The sequence below is a fragment of the Antechinus flavipes genome, chromosome 1 (genome assembly GCF_016432865.1).
Source record: "Antechinus flavipes isolate AdamAnt ecotype Samford, QLD, Australia chromosome 1, AdamAnt_v2, whole genome shotgun sequence".
Classification (NCBI taxonomy): Eukaryota; Metazoa; Chordata; class Mammalia; order Dasyuromorphia; family Dasyuridae; genus Antechinus; species Antechinus flavipes.
In genome coordinates, this window is record NC_067398.1 from 185,244,595 (window position 1) to 185,267,905 (window position 23,311).

At 33.2% G+C, this 23,311-nt stretch overlaps 1 protein-coding gene across 4 annotated transcripts in view; it reads right to left on the minus strand.

Annotated features, from left to right (window-relative positions):
- SKIC3 (SKI3 subunit of superkiller complex) overlaps positions 1-23,311 on the minus strand; it is a 115,540-nt gene that overhangs the window by 19,348 nt on the left and 72,881 nt on the right. For all 4 annotated transcript variants that reach the window (XM_051993879.1, XM_051993863.1, XM_051993871.1 and 1 more), the window contains 5 exons: positions 21,135-21,356; positions 19,498-19,570; positions 13,963-14,016; positions 13,676-13,787; positions 3,490-3,618 (listed from right to left, as the gene is read on the minus strand). In XM_051993879.1, the coding sequence (XP_051849839.1) occupies positions 3,490-3,618; positions 13,676-13,787; positions 13,963-14,016; positions 19,498-19,570; positions 21,135-21,356 (590 nt within the window). The remainder of the gene's footprint in view (positions 1-3,489; positions 3,619-13,675; positions 13,788-13,962; positions 14,017-19,497; positions 19,571-21,134; positions 21,357-23,311) is intronic.

Consider the following 23,311-nt stretch of genomic DNA (forward strand, 5'->3'; position numbering starts at 1 on the left):
TTATCTTAATATACAACATTGCCATGCTCAGTAATTCTCACATGAGATACATGAATTCCTTTCTATTTGGATAACTGATTCAGAAAAAGACTGCACAACTGACTGAATCTAGAGTCATTCTATGGCTATCCTTGCTCATAAACCTAAAAAAAAAAAAAAAAAAAATCCATGGTATATTTATCTTTGATTTCTAATTTCTAATACTCTAAAAAGCTAAAGAGTAAATAGATGATAAATACTATCAGGGAGGCACCCTGAAAAAAAAAAGTGAGTATAAGAAACATTACCTAAGCTTGAAAAAGGCCTGTGAATATCAAAACTAATCTCTCTCTCTCTCTCTCTCTCTCTCTCTCTCTCTCTCTCTCTCTTTCTTTTACATACACTCACACACATATCTACATCCCCCCCAACACCCACATGCCCACCCCTCCTTCCCCACAAATTTACATGATACTTGACAGAGAAGGATTTGGAGCCTACCCTATCCTACTTGTACTTTTTACATGAAACTAAATCATACTCCTACCTTAACTATACTACAAACTGCAGAATCGTTAATAAATCAGAAAGGAAATATAGTTTAATATCATCCTGCCATAACAGAGTGAAAGTTCTTTAGGACAGGAATTATTTCATTTTTGTCTAAATCCCCAAAGTTTACCATAATATCTGAAACACAATAGGATTTAAATATTTATGGAACATAATTTTACTAATATATCTTTTAAGACCTTGAGGACTGGTGAGGCAGCTAGAGTGAATGATAAATGTCTGGCACCAAAAAACTGCTTCGAACTTCTCATGTTTAAGGACTTAACTGGACATCATGACTGGGATTCTCAAAGGTAGTTAGGCTTTATACACTCTAGACTGAAGCATCTGGCTCTTTTCATCTCCCCTACATATGAAATATAAAACTTCATAGTCCCTTATCATCTAGCCAACTGCCTAAAACTCAGTTTATATATATAGTCTCCCTCCCTCCCCAAATCAGTCCAAGTTAAGGACTCAGAGGACTCTGAGTCAGTGGATACATGTTTTCTCATACCAATTATATGAGTTGTTATGTCCAATAAATTAATTTGGACACCAACAAAAGTATTGTTAGATCAGTTTGGGTGGATATAGCTGTATTTCTCTCTTTTTTAATCCTCAAACCCATCACTAGTCTCTCTTCTGAATCTATGCTATTGATGTGTCATCTTGACAATCCAGTGGACTGAACTGTTGCCTAAGAATATCAGAGGCATAAAAACTCTGGGGAATCCTTTGTTCCTCTGATGGTCAAATAAATATCTAGGGAGGAAAGAACCATTAATATAGAAAGGGTCATTAGACAAAGAAATGAACAAAACAGATTAATATTACAGTGACTTGCATATGGAACATGAGTTTGAAAAGGCTTTATGATTTCATCAATGTGGAAAATTCACTATAGAAACTTCTTCTATCAAAAAACGAAAATATATGTATGGCTTAATAGGTAAATTCTAAGGAGTTACCTGAAGCATGAAAAGGTTAGGTGACTTGTGATTGCCACAGTAGGCTCTGAACTCATGTCTCTCTGCATTAAAAAAATCAAGAGTTCTCTCTACTATATCATCTTTCTTGCATATAATAGTCTGAGTTATTGGCCACTGATTAATACTGAATTGCTAAGGTTTTCAAAAAATTGAAAAATTCTGTGCATACCCTTTGATCCAGCAGTGTTTCTATTGGGCTTATATCCCAAAGAAATACTAAAGAAGGGAAAGGGACCTGTATGTGCCAAAATGTTTGTGGCAGCCCTGTTTGTAGTGGCTAGAAACTGGAAAATGAATGGATGCCCATCAATTGGAGAATGACTGGGTAAATTGTGGTATATGAATGTTATGGAATATTATTGTTCTGTAAGGAATGACCAGCAGGATGAATACAGAGAGGCTTGGAGAGACCTACATGAACTGATGCTAAGTGAAATGAGCAGAACCAGGAGATTATACACTTGGACAACAATATTGTATGAGGATGTATTCTGATGAAAGTGGATTTCTTTGACAAAGAGACCTGAGTTTCAATTGATAAATGATGGACAGAAGCAGCTACACCCAAAGAAAGAACACTGGGAAACGAATATGAACTATTTGCATTTTTTATTTTCTTCCCAGGTTATTTTTACCTTCTGAATCCAATTCTCCCTGCGCAATAAGAGAACTGTTTGGTTCTGCAAACATATATTGTATCTAGGATATACTGCAACATATCTAACATATATAGGACTGCTTGCCATCTAGGGGAGAGGGTGGAGGGAGGGAAGGGAAAAATCGGAACAGAAGCGAGTGCAAGGGATAATATTGTAAAAAAAATTACCCTGGCATGGATTCTGTCAATATAAAGTTATTATTAAATAAAATAAAATAAAAACAAAAGCAAAAACAAAAAAAATTGAAAAATTCCCAAAAATTTTATTTAAAAACCAGCAAGCTGTGTTGTTACAATCCTATAACATATGATATATAATTCTTTAGTGTAATGTAAGCAAGTCAGAAAAGGGGGGAGGGAGACAGTCAAAGTTCTAGTATTAAAGACATTTAAGAATTATATTGTACTAAAGTAGATATCCAATTTTTAAAATAAAAATTTTAAGTTATCAAATTTAATTTCATCAAAATTTAATTTATCAAGGTAAAAAAATCCCAACAATCATATTACTTATTTTTGATGCTTTAATTTAATTCTGCCTTTGGCTCTTTGCTTTATCAAGTATTACAATCTTCTCTAAAGACATATTGTAGTGCCATCAAGGAAACTGCCTGTCATCAGCTAGTTATTATTAATAGCTAAGAAGAAACAGAAAATGACAGAAGTTTGACATTGGCCATCAAATTATACATAATCTGGGGATAAAAGAAAAATTACTGCTGAATTAAAAACTAAAGTAATTCATTTCTAATGCTAAAAGTGGTTAAAAACAAACCAAAAAAGTACTTATTATGCTTATTAGAGTGAAGGATTTAAAATATCAAAACACAAGGACAAGGAAAAGAATTTTGATGTTTCTACCACTTATAAATTTCTCTCAGAACATTATTAACTACACTTGTTTAGATTAACTAGATTAAAAACTCCAGAAACAGTCAAAAAACTGGTGTTTAGGTTGGTTCCACCTTTTTTTTTATCCTGATGATTCTCAATAAATTTGCTAATTTACACTCCCCCGCTTCCAAAAAAAAAGGACCAATCAAATTACTAAGATCTTTATTTTGGTCATATTGCAGTGGGTAAAATGAAATGTAATTTTTTTTCCTAAAATAGGTAGGTATAGCTGTTAGTTTAAAAAAAAAAGTTTTAAGATAGATATCAAGCAACTATTATAACTAAAACGCTTTAAGAAAGGCATTTCACACAATAATATATCCCAAAATTAATATTTATTTCTCTGCACTTAAATACCTAAAGTTCAATCTAAAAATTTTCAACTAAAAAAATTTTTAAAGTTTTTTCACTTACCTGTAGCAGAAATAGTGGTCAACTGTGCTATGTCTAGCTCTGTCCTCTTTGGCTGTGCATTATTTAAGAGAGCCAATGTGTTGTCAGCATAACAAGCTGCCATTAGCCCTGCCCAGACAGCAGGATCATCTAAAAAACAGAAAAAGTAATAAAACATAAAACTTCATTAATATGACAATTTATTGTATGAAGACTCTTAAAAGATACCACATTTGTAAACAAAGGAAACCATTTTAGTCCCTGAAAATCCTAATTGAATATTTCAAAGACTTTAAAGAATTTTGACTAATTAATGTCACAATACTGACAAAAACCAAAAGAAGACTGATCACAGCATTTATCTCTCAAGACATATTAATAATTCATTCATTCATTCCTACACAAAGAATGAGAACACCTTAAAAAGCTCTACTTTTATAAGTCTTCATAGGTAGTTTATTTAGATAATTAGGTTAATAAAAAGTAACTACCTTTATTTTATTTTTTATTATTTACTTTTATTTATTAAAATAAAATACTAATCCTAAGGATAGTTACTCAGTAGCAATATCCTCAACTATAAATTAGTACTTAAATTCAGTAAGTATTTCTAAGTATTTTCTACAAGCTCTGACACTGTGTAAAGTCAAGTCCTGGATATCATGATACGTAATAAGGAGAAATACCCTATTAGAAGAAACAACATGAACTGAAGAGCAACTGGAATTGCACTATGATGGAGAGGTCACTAGAGTTAAAATCAGCCACAAACTACATAGCTAGTAATGCAACCCTCGGTAATCCACTTAACCATTCTGTGCCTCAATTTCCCCATCTAAAAATAAAGGGTTTGGATTCACTGGCTTCTAAGGTCCTTTCCAATTCTAAATTTATGATCTTGATTCAGTTCTATCCTCTTATTTTACAGATGAAGAAAATGAAACCCAGAAGGAGTCAAATCATTCAACTAGTATTAACTTTGATATCAAAGATCATTTCCCACCTGGACAGTCTCCTGGACTTCACCATGGTCTCAGAAAACATCATCTTGAAAAATCATATCAGTTCTGAAACTCATATCCTTTCTAGGGTGAAAAGTGAACATTGGTGAACTCCTCTTTCAATCTCCATTTAAAGAGGATATCTAGGGCAACCAATTCATTATTTCCAACCTAGCTGCAGGATTTCATTATATCCTGGTATTTCTGCTAACCCTTAACATTCCTCTTTTCAGCAGTTGACTTTTCCTCATTAAATTGTGAGCTCTTTGAGGGCAGAGACTTTGCCTTCTTTGTATCCCTAGTAACAGAAAGTAGGCACTTAATAGAAATTTACTATCAAATGTCAGAGATGAGATTTGAACTCAAGTCCTAGGAGTCTACATGCTCTTTTCACTTGGGCTGAAGAATGTTAGGGATTATAAGAGGTAGAAGTAAAAATGAAGTACATTTCAGATATGGGAGATAAATCTGTCATTCCTTATTTTTTCCATTAGGAAAAGGGCTGAATCTAAGAGCTGTCAGGTTATTAGAAATAAAGGTCTATAAAACTAATATCTAACATATTATCCCTCATCACATGTCTGGGATCCACATCTGCTTGACTTTCCATATAAGTAGGAGTGTTTTGTTTATTAATCTTGTGAAGATCAAATCCTTTTTTGAGAAATGTCAATTTCAATGAAATTCCAAATATTAAGCAACATGGACTACATACAAAGAATCCAAGGACCCTTGAAGGTTGTTGCGTAAATAATGAATGGATCCAAAATTTTCCATTTCATAATTTATTCCAATCTTTCAACAATTTTAATTGTACTTTTTTTTTTTTTTTTTTGCCATACCAACAATTTAAAAACCTAAACTAAGGAGTACTAGTTTAAAATGTTTTTAAAAAATATTTTGAATGCCAACAACTTTTTATCAAATATTTCTAGTCACTATATTGTCATCCAATATATCTATCATTCATCAAGTGATTGAGATCCATATGTACTTGACTTTAATGTAAGAAAAATTGTGGCTAATAGCGAGTAAACCATTAATTTTGTGCAGATCAAATTATGTTCTAATACCAAGTGCGATGAAAAGTTCTAAATACCAAGTCAATTACATACAACTACATGCAAATTCAGTATTTCCAAAGAATTTAGACAGTTCCTTGTAAATAATAACACTCGAACCATAAAAATTACTGAAAATATGCCATCACTCTTAAAAGGAAATAAAATAAAGCTAAAAAGAACTGGTCTCCATTTTCTAAATGTAATTCATTCCTTAGGTCACAAAATGTCTATAAACTATCACTTTGTTCATCTTAAACACCACAAACATTTCTGTAACACAACCAAAAATTCTTTAAAAATCTAAAGAAGCATCATGATATACAAATTTCAGGAGTCAGGATAACAGATAGAAAGGGTAAAATCTACCTATATCTATAATTAAATGGGATGAGTGGGAGCAGTATGGAACTATGAGAAAGTCAACAACAAAGGCTTATTTTAGGAAGGAATCTTCTGTAGTTTAGACTATACAAACACTAAAATCATAACTCATATCAATCAAGCAGTGAAACAAGCCACAAGCATTTATTAAGCACTAATCATGTGCCAGACATTGTACTAGAGGCAGATATACAAATAAAGGAATGAAATAATCCCTATAATGGAGCTCAATGTGAAAGACAACAAATACTTGTGGGGTTTGGTTTTTTGGGTATTTAAAAATAAATACAAAATAGTTTTTTTTTTTTTAATAGTTTGGGAAGGAGAAAACTAGCAGTTGGAGGATCAGAAAAGATTTCATGTTGTGCTTGACTATTATCTTGAAGGGGAAGAGCAATTTTATCTATGTGGTAAAGATGCAAAAAGAATACATTCTTGGTATGGGGGACAATCAACGCAAAGGGCAGAAAGGAAGGAAAGAAGGAACAAGCACCTACTGTGTTCCAGAAATCATACAGATTTTATCTCATAACAACCCCATGAGGTAAGAGCTAGTAAAAAATAGAAGCAGTATCTCCCATAAGAAACAGATTAAAAGAGCAGTTTGGTGAGATCATGGTATTGGAAGGAAGTGATGTAATGCGAGACTGGAAAATGTAGTTGAGGCCAAGTTTTATAAAGTTTGAGGAAAAAAATCAACAGAAAAATTATATTTTATACTAACAGTAAGAGAAACTCCCCTAGGGTTGCCTGAGAAAAGTCATGATTAGATTTGAATTTAAGAAAATTCCTTTAGAAACAGTGTCTAGAATGGTGACAAAGTAGATTTTATCTGATAAATCAGTAGGAGAATGAACTGCCAAGAGAATATAGAGAAATAGAGAAGAGGGCCTAGAACTGAATCCAAGGGAACACCCCCAGTTAGGAAGTGTGATGAATCAACAAGGGAGGCTAAAATGTTAAGATCAGGTAAGGGAGGGACAGAGAAAAGTAGGAAAAGAGAAGAACCAGGAGAAAGGAGCATCACAGGAATCCAGAGAAGACAGTAATTAGAAGAGGTTGCTCAAATACAGTAGAATGATCAAGAAGGTTAAGTACTGAGAAAAGATCATTAGACCTGGACACAGTGATCATTTTGGACACAGAAGTTTCAATTAAATGATGAACTTAGAAGCCAGATTGCAAAGGTTTAAGGAGAGAAAAAATGTGAAAGCAATAAGTATGAGCAGTATTTTCTTTTCCTAGGAGCTTGGCTAATAAAGCTTATATGTTGATAACGTGAAGGGATAGTAGAGTTTAGTGAAGGCTTTTTTAAAGATGAGAACTGGGCATATTGAAAGATAATGGGGAAGGAACCATTACATAGCAAGAGATTAAAGACTAGGGGAAGCAGTGGAAGGACAATTAAGGGAGGTTTAGCAGTAGAAGATGGATCATAAGTACATGTTGAAGCGTTGGCCTTGGCAAGGAAAAGAGTGACTGTATTATCGAGAAAGGGAAGGGTTATAAAGGTAGGGAAGGGACGATATTAAAGTTTTGATATGAGAAGTGCAAAAGAGAGAGCTCATAGGCAAATGGCCTGAGCAAAATAAAAGGAAAAATCCTCAGTTGAAAGGATGTGAGGTTCTTGAGTAGAAAGGAAAATATCTGGAATCATATATATATAATGAGTGAGATAAGGAATGAACTCAGGAAAAATAAAAGGATTACAGTTAGAGAGAAAAGTGTCCTGGACCTAGAACCAGGAAGACCTGAATTCAAATTTGGTATCAGATGTGCCCTGTCCTTATTAACTGTGTGCCCTGTGCAAGTTATCTAACCTCTGTTTGCCTTTATTTCCTCACCCATACAAACGGGAGAATAATAACACAGCTTATGTCTCAGGGTTGCTATGAAGATCAACAATGGACTCTTAACTGGTCTCCTTGCCTCCAGTCTCTTTACTCATCAGTCCATCAATCCAAGGTGATTTTCCTAACCATATCAATCTCCTATTCATAAACTCCAATGACTCCCTTCTATTTCTTATTCTTGAGTCATTTCAGAAACATGTGACTCTCTCTGATCCCATAAGGGGTTTTCTTAGCAAAAATAAGTTTTACAGAAAAGGGAAAAAAGAGGCAAAAAGACTTGCTCAGTCACAGCTAACAAATGTCTGAAGTTGAATTTGAACACAGGTCCTCCTGACTCCTAAGGCTAATGCTCCATCTACTGCTCCACTTAGTTAACTTCTTTTACCTCTAGGATCAAATAAGATATAAACTCTCTTTTTTGGCTTTTAAAGTCCTTCACAATTTAGTTTTAACATACCTCTTTTTTTTTCCAGTAGTATTTTATTTTTCCAAATACATGCAAAGATAGATTTCAACATTCATCTTTCCAAAACTGTGTTACAAATTTTTCTCCCTCCTTTCCCCACTTTCCTCCTCCCCAAGACAGCAAGCAATCTGATATAGGTTAAACATCAGCATACCTTTTCAACCTAATAATACATTCATTATTACTCTATGGTCCACTAACGCTGTCTTTATTAATGTTACTGACACAAAAGTCTCCTACTTCTAGGCCTTGACATTGGTTTTCAACCACAGAATTCCTATCTTACCTTCACTTCTTAGTTTTACCTTTTTCCTTCAAAACTGTACAAAGCAAAACCACAATGAAGTTTTTTCTGATCACACTAGCAGCTAGTACTGCCTTCTCACTCAATTACCTTATATTTATTTTATTTCTAATTTATTTTATATACAAGTTGTATCCCCTGATAAAATTTAAGTTCCTTGAGGACTAATTCATTTTTATCTTTATCTCCCCAAAAGACAGCATACACCAAGTATTTAACAAATGCCTACTAAATGATTAATTAACCTGAGATTTAATCCTAGATTTCCAGGTTCTATATCCAGGGACCTTTTCTTCTCTAGTACATGAGTGCAGTTAGAATGTAAACACATTCCTATGAAGATAGTGTGAGAATTAGCATTGGATCCAGGATGAGAAGACAGGCTCAAACTTCACCAGGGATACATAACTAGAAGAGTTACCAGAGAAGTACTTCACTGCCATGGAACTCAACTTCGTCATCTGTAAAAATAGAGGTTGGATTTTATGACTCCTGAGAGTCATAGCTCTCTCATGTAGACACAGCCACATGTTTTTAAATTTATCCCAAGAAGGAAAGGAACAAATCTTGGAAGCTCCTCTGAAACCTGAAAAATCAATACATTTTGCAGACAATTCCTTTGAAAAAATTCTATTATAGGCTCTGGATAATCATGTAGTTCTAAAATTTCCTAAAGTAGAAATGATAAATCTACCATTTTCATTATTAGAATATTTTAACTGACTATCCATTTAAAAAAATATATTGTACACTATTTCAAAGTCTGATTCTTTTTGTACAGCAAAATAACTGTATGGACATGTACACATATATTGTATTTAATTTATACTTTAACTTATTTAATATGTATTGTCAATCTGCCATCTGGAGGAAGGAGTAAGGGGAAGGAAGGGAAAAGTTGGAACAAAAGGTTTTGCAATTGTCAATGCTGAAAAATTACTCACACATATATCTTGTAAATAAAAAGCTATAATAAAAAAAAAAATATATATATATATAGATATAGCACAAAGATCTGCCTCCACATATTTGTTTTACTAATCACTATCCTATTAACCACTTTCAAAAGAAAAACAGATAAATTTGCTCTAGTCAAAAAACAGACTAGCCATGGTGAATTTGAAATATTTTTTTAAAAAGAAAACTGAAACATGAATCAATTATACTTCTGTAAACCATTCAAGACATAACAATCCAGTGTGGATTATTCAGGTCATCTCTTCTATTAGCAGCCTATTTTTGGGAGGTTTATTGCTCAATAATTAGGAAGCAGTAAAAAGAACCCTGCTCAGTGATAATGCTTTCATACACAGCTAACTCATAGGTATACTCTTTATGAAGCTGAATGATAGGGCCAGAATGATGCACAGATTCATACCTGGAAACTTACCAAAGTATTCTCATATAACATCTCACATCTTCCCCTCTCCACCTAAATCTTAATACTTTCCAGTTCCATTTCAATGAGAAAAATGATTTCCCTCTCTGTTCTTCTGGCTATATTTAACTACTTAATTTTTTAAAAAATACCATAAAATATTGTGTTAAAACTCTGCTACATACAGCTCTAGAAATTTTAAGCCCTGATATTACACAGCTGTACTAGACTGCTCTAAATTTATTGCATTTTTTATGTATCACAGATTATTTCTCTAATAGGTACAAATCTACACAATTAGATGTTTGATCAAACCCCTTTGTCTGAACAACTGCCTATAATAAATATAAATCACCTAAGACAAGACAAGATAATCAAAATGAACACCACAAATCCCTTTACCTTATTAATCTTTCCTTTCTAAAATGTGGACATATCTTTGTCATTAGATCCTGTTCATTATCAAGACTAGTAAATGGTTCTGATGGACGCGACCCTCTTCAACAATGAGATGAACCAAATCAATTCCAATAGAGCAGAAATGAACTGAACCAGCTATACCCAGGGAAAGAACTCTGGGAGATGGCTATGAACCACTACATAGAATTCCCAATCCCTCTATTTTTGTCCGCCTGCATTTTTCATTTCCTTCACAGGCTAATTATATACTATTTCAAAGTCCAACTCTTTTTATACAGCAAAATAACTGTTTGGACATGTATACATATATTGTATTTAACTTATACTTTAATATATTTAACATGTATTGGTCAACCTGCCATCTGGGGGAAGGAGGGAAAAAGTTGGAAGAAAAGAATTTGCAACTGTCAATGCTGAAAAATTATCTATGCATATATCTTGTAAATAAAAAGTTATAATTAAAAAAAAAAAAAGACTAGTAAATGGCAGAGGAGAGTCTTTTTTTAAATTAGTGTTAACTCATTCAATAATAATTGCAGGAAATGGAAATTTACCTAGTTGCCTGATCTACATTACTGAGTACAAGTTATTTTAGAATATTAAATCAAGATTATGTATTTGGTCAACAGACTCCTGTTAAAAAATTATGCTGTTAAATATTATGTGATGTCAATGTTTCCAAAATGCATGCTAACATTGCTCAATTTACTCTTTGCAATTTATTCAGGAGAGAAAGAATTCTGGTGGTAGTTGTTTTCCAGCTAGGATTGGGGTATATTAAGACTTGGAAAAACCAAGATAAAATAAACACTCTAGAAAAAGTTCTGAAAGAGTACCAGAAAAAATAATGACAAAAGGAAAAAAAAGCTCTAAGCTCCTCCATCCAGGATAGATTTATTCAAGAAAACTTCCAAAACTCTTTACAGGCTCTTAGTAGAGACTAAGGCAGGAAGTAGATATAGGCATGTTGGCATTCCCGACCCATAGCAAGATACAGAGTCAGATCAGCATTCAGTTCAGTACCTGAGCCAAACAAGAAAAAAAAAGACAAAACCAGCTCCTAGGCAACATAGTAATCTGGATTCCTACATCTAAAGCAAGGAAGAATCAAGGTAATACTTGAAAAGTAAACTATATCTAAGCATTTGGAGAATCCTACACAATGATAAAGTGCTTGTATTCCAAAAGGAGGAAAACAAATAAATATCCCTTCAAAATTCTCATGTCTGCTAAGGTCACAAAAGGAATTAAACAATTTAGAGCCCTGGGAAGTGACTTTGTTCTGTTTTGAGGGGAATTAGAAAAAGTAGTGGAGAAGAATATGGTAGGGAAGATAAGAAAAAGGGTAGGGAATGTGTTAACTCACATCACAGGGGTCCAAGAAATGAAGCTATAAAAACATGGAGAAAGGGTAGCAGAGAACAGACATCACATGAATCTCATCTTCATCTAAACTAAATTTAAAAAGTGTGCACACACATACTTTGGTGTAGAAGTGAATTCAACATGGAAATAAGTAGGGGCAGAGAGAATTAAGAAGGAAGAAAGGAATGATAAGGAAGCAACTATAAGCAAAATAGACTCAATGAGATAGTGCCTTATGCTTCCAGATAAAAGCATGAGAAAATATCATAAAGGCAGCATACTAGCTTAAAAACAGCAACATAAAGGAGAAATGATACTCTGAAAGGCCAGAAGAAGAGAAAAATCCTGGTCAGGATCAACAATGGCAGCAGTATAAAGTCAGTAGGCTAATGCTGGACTGTGGAGGATGGGGGTGGAGGGGAGGGAATGAATTTTGTTGGAGGGAGGGGGAAAGGAAGGATTGAAAAGTATCCCTTAAAAGTTACATGTCACTTCTAACAATAGCAAGAGGCCCTTGGCTTCCAAAGCTCTCTTTCTTCAGATCCCCTACAATTTCCATATGGAGTTCTCATCCCTCAATCCCCATAATCCAAGCCACAGAGTTGAGGGCAGGCCTTCTCAATGATGAGTTGGAGATGTTGACCTCTCAAGATAACACATACAGAACATTTCAGTCCTACAAGACGTTTTGAGGTATAGGAGCAACCAATAAATTCTCTTCTCTTATAACAAAGAAAATCAGTTCAGTAAATCCACTTCTGCGACCACACCTAACAGTATAAGCAGTGTTGGCACGAAGAGTATCCCATGTCTCCAAAGGAAAAAACACACAGGTTTCTCATCTCTTTTTCTGGGGGGGCCCAAACCTGAATGGTCATAATTGGGCAATTGTTGGCCCAGTAGATAGAAAGTTGGACCTGGAATCAGGAAGATCCAAGTACAAATCCAGCCTCAGGCACTTAATATTTGTGTGATCCTGGGCAAGTCACTTAACTTCTGTCTGACTCAGTTTCTTCAATTGTAAAATATAAGAATCAAAAGAGATAATAATTGTAAAGTGTTTAGCCTAGTGCCTGGTATATAGTAAGTAGTTAATAAATACTTGTTCCTTTACCCTATTACAATTATTTGGTTTAATATTAGTATACTTTTATAACAACAGGATGTAATAAAAGGACGCTGGTCAAATGACTCTGATTAAGTGACTTCATTTAAGCATGCTGGGACTAAGTTTCCTCACCTGTAAAATAAGGTGGTGAGACTAAAAGACTCTTCATAGACCTTTTAGTCCTAACTCTAACAAATCTACTATGAGATTGCTGGTCAAGATTAGGAGTGATATGAGTTAATACATTCCCTTCCCTTTTTCTTATCTTCCCTACTGTATTCTTCTCCACTACTTTTTCTAATTCTCCTCAAAACAGAACAAAGTCACTCCTCAGGGCCTCTGAATTGTTTAATTCCTTCTATGACCTTTGCAGGCACAAACAAGCTTTCTTGGATCTTGATACTATAATCACTCACGGTATTATAGGCTTGGTAAAAAAATTTTTAACCAAAATGATAATCCTTTCCTTCAAGAAGCTAACCTCTCTAGGTTAGGGTGAAATATATATATAGAAATCTATATCTAAAATATCTGTAATAAAATCTCATTACTTTAAACTACTGGAATAAAGAGAAAAGAAACAGCTCATTTGATTTACATTCTATGTTCTCCAAATAAAATTGCAGTACTTTAAAAATAAAATTCACTTTTCAATGGCTACTAATGAAGTATATTTCTAAGTATGGATTCTATTAGATCTGTTTTTATGAAGACTTAAAAACCATTTTTAGTTACTAGTACCATTTGCATATAAACAAATATTTAATGTTTAAATATTCAAGGAAAAATTTCATAAAAGTCTTGTAAATCTAAATTGTGAATTATTGAAAATACTGTTATTAATTATGTAATTTTTATGTTATTCACCTGGAGATAATAGGACTGCCTTCTGAATGGTCTTGAGTGGATCATTTTTTTCATCTTCTGCTGAATTGCTTCCCATTGCCAACTGATTGACTGCAGTATACAGTAAGGCCTTCTGCATAATAAAAAAGAAGCGTTAAATCATCCACTTTTATGGTTGCATGTTTCTCAAAAATTACCACAGCAGTATGTTGATGATATGACATTATCCTTATGTCACATTTGAAAGTCATTTAATTCTCTCATATATACATGAAATATATTTTTTTGGAACAAGGGGAAAAACCAACCTTTCCATGATTTGAGTCAAGTATGTGAGCCACATTTCCTGCTACAGCTCCACCCTGAAATATATTTATATTGAACAATTACATTTTAATTATTGCAGAAATTGCACATAACAGATATCTTTCAAAATTCTTTAAACATTTTATATTTGCTATGAAATTAATCATAAAATGTAAACATTTCTACAAAAAAACAAGATATTTCACTTTAATATGTATATGAAACTATACACATTTATGAATAAAATATACAGCTATGTAAAATTTATGAGGCTATATAAAATTTATGAGGATATTAACAAAACTTCTTTGTTTAGTTCTTTTCTATGCTTTCTGTTTTCTGGAAAAATCTTAGGAAAAATGTTTTATTGTTTTAGCTTTCTTTAGGGATTTATTTACTCCTACCTACAAATCTACTATACTCTTGTTCCCTTCTCACTGAGAAGTCTTCCCTTGTCACAAATATGTAAAGTCCTAGAAGAACAAAGTAATACCTTTCCATACTGATTTGAAAAATTAGGATTTTTCCTACTCATCCAATCCAAAAATTCTGGATTTATTAAAGGCAACTAATTATTATTATTAGCTGACTTCTACATTTCTCATTAACTAAATTGTTATAATGCTGACAGATTTTTTTAAAAGACATAATGATTTTGTATCAATTATAAGTAACTAGCATCAATATCCTCATCTCTATCTGCCACAATGGATATCTTAAATTACATCCAGTAACTTAAACTCAAAGCCTTCCTCTTTTTCTAAAGTGCCTACTGGTATGAAGTATATGTCCATCCCCTCAATCACTCATGCCTGGAATTCTTTCCTTCCTCATCTCCACCTCTGATGTCTTCTCATCTCATAAAATTTTTACCCATGTCTTCTCATAAAGCATAGGATCACAGATTTACAACTGCAAGGAATCTAAAAGATTAATTCCCTCATATGGGGAACTCTACTTCTGCTTCATCTCTGCCCTCCTGATTTCCCTGGTTTTCTTCAAATGTCAGCTAAAAATCTCACTTATTTTTATGAAAGAAGTTATTTCCTAATGTCTCTTAATGTTACCTTCCCATAATTTATCCTCTATATTTCTTGTTTATATGTGGTCATTTGCATTTTAACTTCCTCTAATAGACAAGGAATACCTTAAAAGCAAAAACTATCTTTTGTCTTTCTTATTATTACCAGCTCTTTGTCATGCCTAGTACACAATAGGTGCTTAATAAATGTTTATGAACTTGTTGGCCCACTAGATAGAAAGTTAGGCTTGGAATCAGGAAGACCCACGTACAAATCCAGCCTCAAGAATTAAATAATTAAAGTAGAGAAAAAATTATTTGCTCCCTATTCACATAAAATGCTTTATAAAATTTATAAAAACTTCAAATTTTAGTTAAAACTTATTTCAATGCTCTTTAAATACCATTAAACTCTACAGTTTCAATTAACTCAAAAATTAATTATAGAATAGCTTCTAATTTAGTTCAATTATGTATGTAGGTCAACTATGAATCCAAAGTACTAATACACATTTTTTCAGTCAATCACCAGAGAAGTTTTTCAATTGGAACAAAAAGAAATATATATATATATAGTAAAATATTGATTTTAAGTTGCAAGAACATTATTTCCTTGACAAACAACAGAAAAATATGTGCTTAAATTTCTAGCTTCAAATCTATAACCCTGTGAAACAGTTTCTCCATGTATAAAGAAAGCTTCACATGACTATTTTCCTATTTGTGGATTTTTTATTCTTTTGCCATAAGTAGATATTAACAAAGTTATATTTCATATATCAAAAGCATAGATTGCATAATTAAAATCGGAATAACATCTCATTATCAGTGATGGTGTTCCTACTTCAATATCCTTGGAAGTCCTATGCAACTAATATTAGGCATATAGAAATAAAGATTGGTATATACTGAAGGAATCATAAATCACATGAATCAAAAAATTTGAGTAGGAAGGGACCTCAGCAACCATTTAATCTAACTCATTCCCTGAATAAGAATCCTCTCTACAATCCAACAAAGGATTCTCTGAGTTGTTCTTAAAGGCCTTTAGTAAAGACATCACTAAGGCAATTAATTCCACTTGGAGTCCAGCTGTAATTGTCAGGAATTCATTAAATCATTAAATCAATCCTTTAAAAGCCTCTGGGAATATGTAGAATTAGTGTAAGCCGTCTTCCACTGATAGACACCCCTTTAGATACCTGAAGACATATCTCAAATGCTCCATGCCTGCTCAATTCTTCTCTTTTCCACATTAAGCAACTTCAAGTATTCTTCCTATGTCAAGATCTTAAAAGTTTTTTTACCATCCCTTTGTCCTCCCTCTGTACACTCAACAGCTCATTGTCAAGATAGTAAAAGACACTCTTTTACAAAGCTAAAGTACAGCAAGCAAATTGTGTACTGAGTTCGGCTTAACAATAATCCTCTGCATTTATGATCTGGATGATCTCTCACTCTGGATTGTGCAGATTAGCACCAGGTATTCTTTGAGTTCAGACAAGCACCAGATAACTACCCATGGGTAGTCATGAAGCCCTACTATGAATCAAAATTGTTTCATTGTTGCTATTACCCTTCACTGTCAAAGCTATAACTTACCATGTAACCACTGATAATTATTCAAATCTCACATATGTCTAATCTACCTCTTTTTTACAAGCTATTGCCCTCACTTTAAATTAAACTCTTGTTTAATTTGTAATTCTGTTGGAGCCGGTAGGTGGTGCAGTGGATAGAGCACCAGCCCTGAAGTCAGGAGGACCTGAGTTCAAATCTGCCCTCAGACATTTAACACTTCCTAGCTGTATGATCCTGGGGAAGTTACTTAGCTCCACATGCCTTAGCAAAAAAAAAAAAAAAAAATTTTAGTCTCACCCATAGGTGAGAAGCTGGTTTGGTTTAGTTGACATCATCAATATCCTTTCTAAAATGTGATGATTCAATGTTTCTCCTGGGCTTATATCCCAAAGAGATCATAAAAGAAGGAAAAGGATTGCAACCACCCACAGGTGAGAAGCTGGTTTCATTTAGTTGACATCATCAATGTCCTTTCTAAAATGTGATGATTCAGTGTTTCCCCTGGGCTTATATCCCAAAGAGATCATAAAAGAAGGAAAAGGATCCACTATATCAGCTCTTTTTATGGTGACAAGAAACTGAAACCTTAGTGGATGGTCATCAGTTGGGGAATAGCATGAATAAATTATGGTATAAGAATGTCAGAATATTATTGTTCTATAAGAAACAATCAGCAGGATGATTTCAGGAAAGCCTAGAAAGACTTACATAAACTGATGCTAAGGGAACCAAGAAAACATTATGTGATGTTCACCTGTGATGGATATGGCTGTATTCAACAATAGGGTAATTCAAGACAATTCCAATAAACTTGTTATGGAAAGTGCCATCCACATCCAGAGATAGAACTATGGAGACTAAATGTATATCAAAGCATAGTATTTTTCCCCACCATTTGTTATTGTTATTGTTTGTTTTGCTTTCTTATGTTTTTTTTCTCTTGATTTGATTTTCTTGTCCAACATGACAAATACAGAAATAGGTTTAGAAGAATTGAATGTTTAATCTATATCAGACTGCTTGCTCACATAAGGAAGGGTGGGACGGAGTAGGAGAAAAAAAATCTGCAACATGGTTGAAAACTATCTGCAAGTATTTGGAAAAATAAAATACTATTAAAATTTTTTTTTTAATGTGCTCACGTCAAATATCAGAGCTGTCCCATTAGCCAAGTTGTATCATAAGTACAGTATCATAAGACGATACTAGACAACAGTATGCTTAGATAGACTGAGAAACTGGTTGAACCAAAGAGTACCAAAAGAGTATTCATTAATGGATCAGTAACAACTTGAGTAGAGATGTCTATTAAGGATGCATCCTAAATCACTGTTCAACATTTTTACCAATGATCTATATACATAGATAGTGCATTTGTCAAATGTGCCAATGGAATGAAGTTGAGAAGAAATGGCTAATCCAGTGGAAAATAAAGTCAAGTTCCCAAAAAGATCTGAAAAAGCTAAAACAAAGATATAATAAATTGAAATTGAATAAATATCATTTATTACATCATAAATTATATAGTGTTTAAGATTTGCAAAATATTTAACCTTTTTTTTCAATTAACTTTAAAACAACTATGTCAGGCAAATGCTAGTATCTTCCTTTTATATATGAGGGAAAATTAGGCAGAGAGCAATTAATGGACTTGCCTAAGGTCACACATATAAGATGTATCTGAAGCAAGATTCTAAATCAGACCTTCTTGATTCTAAAACTAGAACTTTTACCACAAAGTCCATCATTCGAGTTCATAAAATCAGTCTCATAAGGACAGGACAGATAGATACAAATAGTCAAGTTTTTTTCAAAAAGTCATAGGTGTTTTAGCAAGTAGATGTTTAATAAGAATTGAAAATGTTGCCTGGCAATCAAAAAAAAAAAATCAACGTTATCCTCAAATGAATTAAGAGAGGTGATGGTTCCCAAGAAGAGATGATTATACTTATCCCTGGCAAACATTTGAAGTACTCTATTAAGTTTTGGGCATCACATTTTAAGAAGAATTCTGGAAAATAATCAAAATGATAAAGTGATTTTACAGCCATATGAGAATCAAACGAAAGAAGTGGGAAACATCTGACCTAGAAAAGACTTAGACATAATAAAAGTCTTCAAATAATTTTATCAGCTATTACATGGAAGAAAAATTAGACTTATTTTTGACTCACAAGAGTATAAATAGGAGCAATGGACAAAATTTGAAAAAAAAAAGTTATTTCAGTTCAATATAAGGAGCATTATCACAATTAATTGAATTATTACAGACAGCTAGACAGTGCAGTAGATAGAGTACTAGTCTCGGAGTAAAGAGGACTGAATTCAAATCTGGACTCAGATACTAACTAGCTTTGTGACCCTGGGTAAATCATTTAACTGTGTGCCCCAGTTTCCTCATTTGTAAAATAAGCTGGAAAAGGAAACTGCCAAGAAAATCCCAAATGGGGCTGGGAAGAGTCAGGCATGATTGAACAACAATAAAAAAGGAGAATGAGTTGTTTTTGCAGAGAATAGTTTTCATTTAAGAGGAGGTTTCAAATATAAGTTGGAGAAATACCTGTTAGTGTAATGTTGTAATGGAGATTCTTAGACAAGTATGGGTTGAACTAGATGGAATACTTAAAACCCTTCTAACGATGAGATTTTATAAGTTGTAAAACTTACTTAAAAACTGTAATCCTTCCAATATAATGATATATTATTTCTATTCTGGGCAGACTTTAAGGCAGGCATGGAAAATCTTTTTTCTACCAAGAGCTATTTGGATATTTATAACATCCATTAGTGGGCCATACAAAATTATCAATTTATACAACTCAAGCAGTAGGAGGTTGTTGTACCTAGCTTTTAGCTCATCACCACCCAATGTTGCCTTAGCAAATAATTTCATGGGCTTAATACAGCCCCCATCCCTGATTAAGGAATAACTTACTTGGGCATTTCGGGGAGTATATTGAGGAACCACTCGGGATAAAAGAGACCAAAGAGCAGGGTCTGCTGGGTTACTATAGAAGAAATCAAAAACAACAAAGTTTAAAAGAGTCATTTATGACAAAAACAAATAAAAAGATTTTCAATTTTCATTTCCCTCAGAACTGTAAATATATAAATATTTTAGTTGCATAAAATTAATTCATGAAATGTGGTCCCTGCTCAATAAAAAATTCCTAGTTTTCAAGAAAAACTTAAGCGATTTTTCTTTTGTATGACTTGTTAACATAGGCTCTCTAATATCTACACTGTTTTTGTATTGTTAATTGTCAGTTACAAATAACTAGCCAATCAGAAAGGCTTCTGAAGTCCCAAACTGCTCAACATAGCAGTGGTCCTTTATAAAGTGAACTTCAGATGAACTTGGAGATGCCTGAAGAAACTGGACCAGTTTTCAACAGCTCAAAAAAAGCCTTGAGCAGCAAATCAGGAGTTTCTAAATACCTCACTCCCTGGCTAATTAGATCTATAAATTCTGTCTACTGTACCTAGAAAAACTGTAGGAACAATAAATATCTCACCCTTTTTCCTCAGTCTCTTTTGAGAGCGGAGAGCTCCTATTTTTCTACTCTACTTACACAGATCTTTTCAGACAATGAATGCTTGTACAATCTCTGATCACTCATTCATTTCAAATCCTTTTCAGGGACCAAGGGTTTTTTAGCCTCAAAGGTCATCTGTGTATAGGTTTTATAATGTCTCTCTGAAAGTACTATGACTATCATCAAAGTGGAAAGATAAAGGTGAGAAAACTCTCTCTTATCCATCTACTGCAGCAGCTTTTCTAAAACTTATAAGTTTACAGAGTTACCTGTGGTACTAAGGGGTTAAGTGATATCATAGTCAGTTTACAGAAGAGGAAGAATTGCCTTTATCTTCTTGACTCAAGACTACTTCTTGTATCCACTGTATTATATATTGTTCTCAATATCTGAGAATAAGCATTTGAGCACTTAAATATTATAAGGAGTTTCATATTTAAGAAGGTCAAATAGAAAATTATTGGCTGTAAGAAGAGATTGCAAAAACTAAGCTTTGCAGTAATTCTAATTTATTGGCTTGGTCAGACTGAAAGTGAAGAGGCTGTTCTCTTAATCTAGCTTATGTGAAAATAGGCTTATTTTTTCAAATGGATTTATGGGACAGATGAAAGTGCTCAGATCTATAATTTCCTCAGCGTAGGTCCTCCACAAATTCAGACCAACAATTCATCTGTTATATATAGTGTTAATGAGAAGCCTGGGGCACTTCAAGGTTTAGTAAAGCCTATGATTTTCACATTGCCAGACCCCTTTCCTACAACTTCTTCCCCTTGTGAAAATACTCCAAAATAAAACCCTTGGATCAAACATGAATAGGCAAGCAAAATGAATTTCTACATCTGCACTATCTCAGAAATGTCACATTTTGCAGCCTGGGACTATTACCTCTGTCAGGAAATGGGAAGCAATCAACATTGTAAGCCCATCACTTAAAAGGAATTGGTTTCTACTAACACTTGTATTATGGACTTACCTCACTTTAACTAAAGTTAACTATATTAAGTGAAATTCAAAGTTCTCAAATACAGATTTTTACCTGTGGACAGCTTTGGATACTTGTCTCTGCACTGACACATTTCGACCTTGTAATGCATAAACAGCTGCTGTAATAAGGCACTTCTGATAATTATCATCTTTCTGTTTTATATGCTTTAATAACTCATTAAGTGCTGCTTTTGAGAGAGTAGTATCCTTCATTGCCAGCCCTAGAGCACAAAGGGCTTGAAGACTTTCGGTGGTTGGTTCCTTTAAGATAGAACTGTAAGTTCAAAAAAGAGAAAAACAAAAAACAAAGACATTTCTGTAGTTCCTAGGATGTTTGACATTTATCTGTCATAGCAATTAAAAAGATCTCACCACAGCAAATCCTCTAATTTCTTAGATGATGAAACTCCTACTATTACATATACAGAAATTATATATTTTAATGATTCTTGGTCTTGGGGATTAAGGGAGAAAGACACTTGCTTACACCTTTCTTCCTAGATCAAGTTATTTAAAGTCCTTAAAAACACTGAGTCAAGTTCTATGGACCTCTTGAAAAGTTGCTGGAATAATTCTGGCAAAGATGTCTGTCTTAAATAACCATCCTGAAATGCAAGACAAAGGACAAAAAATAATTTCCTCAGTGTAAAAACATCTAACTTTTCATGGCTCCCCAGAAAAGCTTCCATTCAATTAGTACAATATTGCTGATACTAGAACTCTGTCTATAGGACTACAAATTTCAGTCATCTCTATTATAATTCCAGGCAATTACTGAGGGGAGGGGAGGATCTTAATGAAATATAAGGCTTAAGAGAATTTTGGCAAAGGACATAAACATTTCCTTTGAAATTATGATTTAATTTTCTTAAGGCTACAGTAAAAATGAAAAGGAGTTATTAATATATACAAAGGGCACCTCAGACATAAAATTTCTTACCTGAGACAGCATTAGTCCAATCACTTTACCAATAAAGAAACAGACCAATAAGGGTCAGATAACTTACTCAAGTATTCCCAGCTAGATAGAAGTAGAATGAAGCTTAGTATCCAGGACTCCCAAATTCTGGGCCACTCCTTTTTCCATTATACCATGCTTCTGCTCTATAAACTTAGGATAAAACTTAGGAATATCCCTGGTAAATATTATGACATTTGGACAATACCTGTCCCCAAAATATTTCAAAAAGTACTCAGAAGAATTAAATGAAAACAACTACCACCAATGAATAATGTCACAAAATGATATACCTGTTGAGTCAATGTAATGTTAATGAAGGTACAGAGAACTATGTTTAGCTCTCAGTTCTAACCATGTTTAGTAATAAATAAGCATTAAAGCTCTAATTGATATATAAGAACTGTTCAGGGGAAACAAGCTTATCAGAAAGAAAAATCAGTAAGCCTAGAGTTTAGATGTATTTGGGAATGCAGCCAAGCAAAGATATAATTCAGTAATGGTACAGACAACACTTAATAATCAGATAACTATGTCAGAAAAAAAGAAAATGCAGCAACACAAATTCAATCTTAGTGACAAAGAAGCAAAGATCATTTTGTATACTGACTCAAAAGGAAAAAAATCATCTATGTAAACAATATTTAATATCTATAACTTACAAGTCTTCCTCATCAAACTCAACAAATTATTTATTGAACTGAAATAAATATTTCTCAATATTTAGATATTCTAGTCATATACTATTCATTCAACAAACATGTATTACTGTAAGATGTTAAATACACTTATGATGCTAATATTACAAAGATGAATACAAGAACAAAGTTTGTGCCTTGAAGGAGCATTCCGTTCTAATTTACTTTTATATCTTTGTAAATAACTTCAAAGATTTTTATGTAGTTATATTCCACCTCTTCAGTTACCTTTCTGACTTTTCCATATCAAAAAGTAGAAGGCATCAAATATTTTGCCAAGATTTAATATGTACAAATAAATACATCCATCTCATTTGTATGCACATATAAATATATGCCAAATAATTGTTTTGAAATAAGTCTCTTTATGATTTATCAGTAAATGTTTGATTTCTATACCTATTTTATATATCTATATACTCAAAATCATGTAAAAATTTCTTGGGCAAAAAGAGGTCACAAGTGAAAAAAGTTTAAAAAGCCCTAGTCTACAAAAGGTAGCTCTATTTTCTCTCTTTGCACTCTTTTCTTAAACCCTTACAATATGGCTTCCAATCTTATTATTTCACTTAT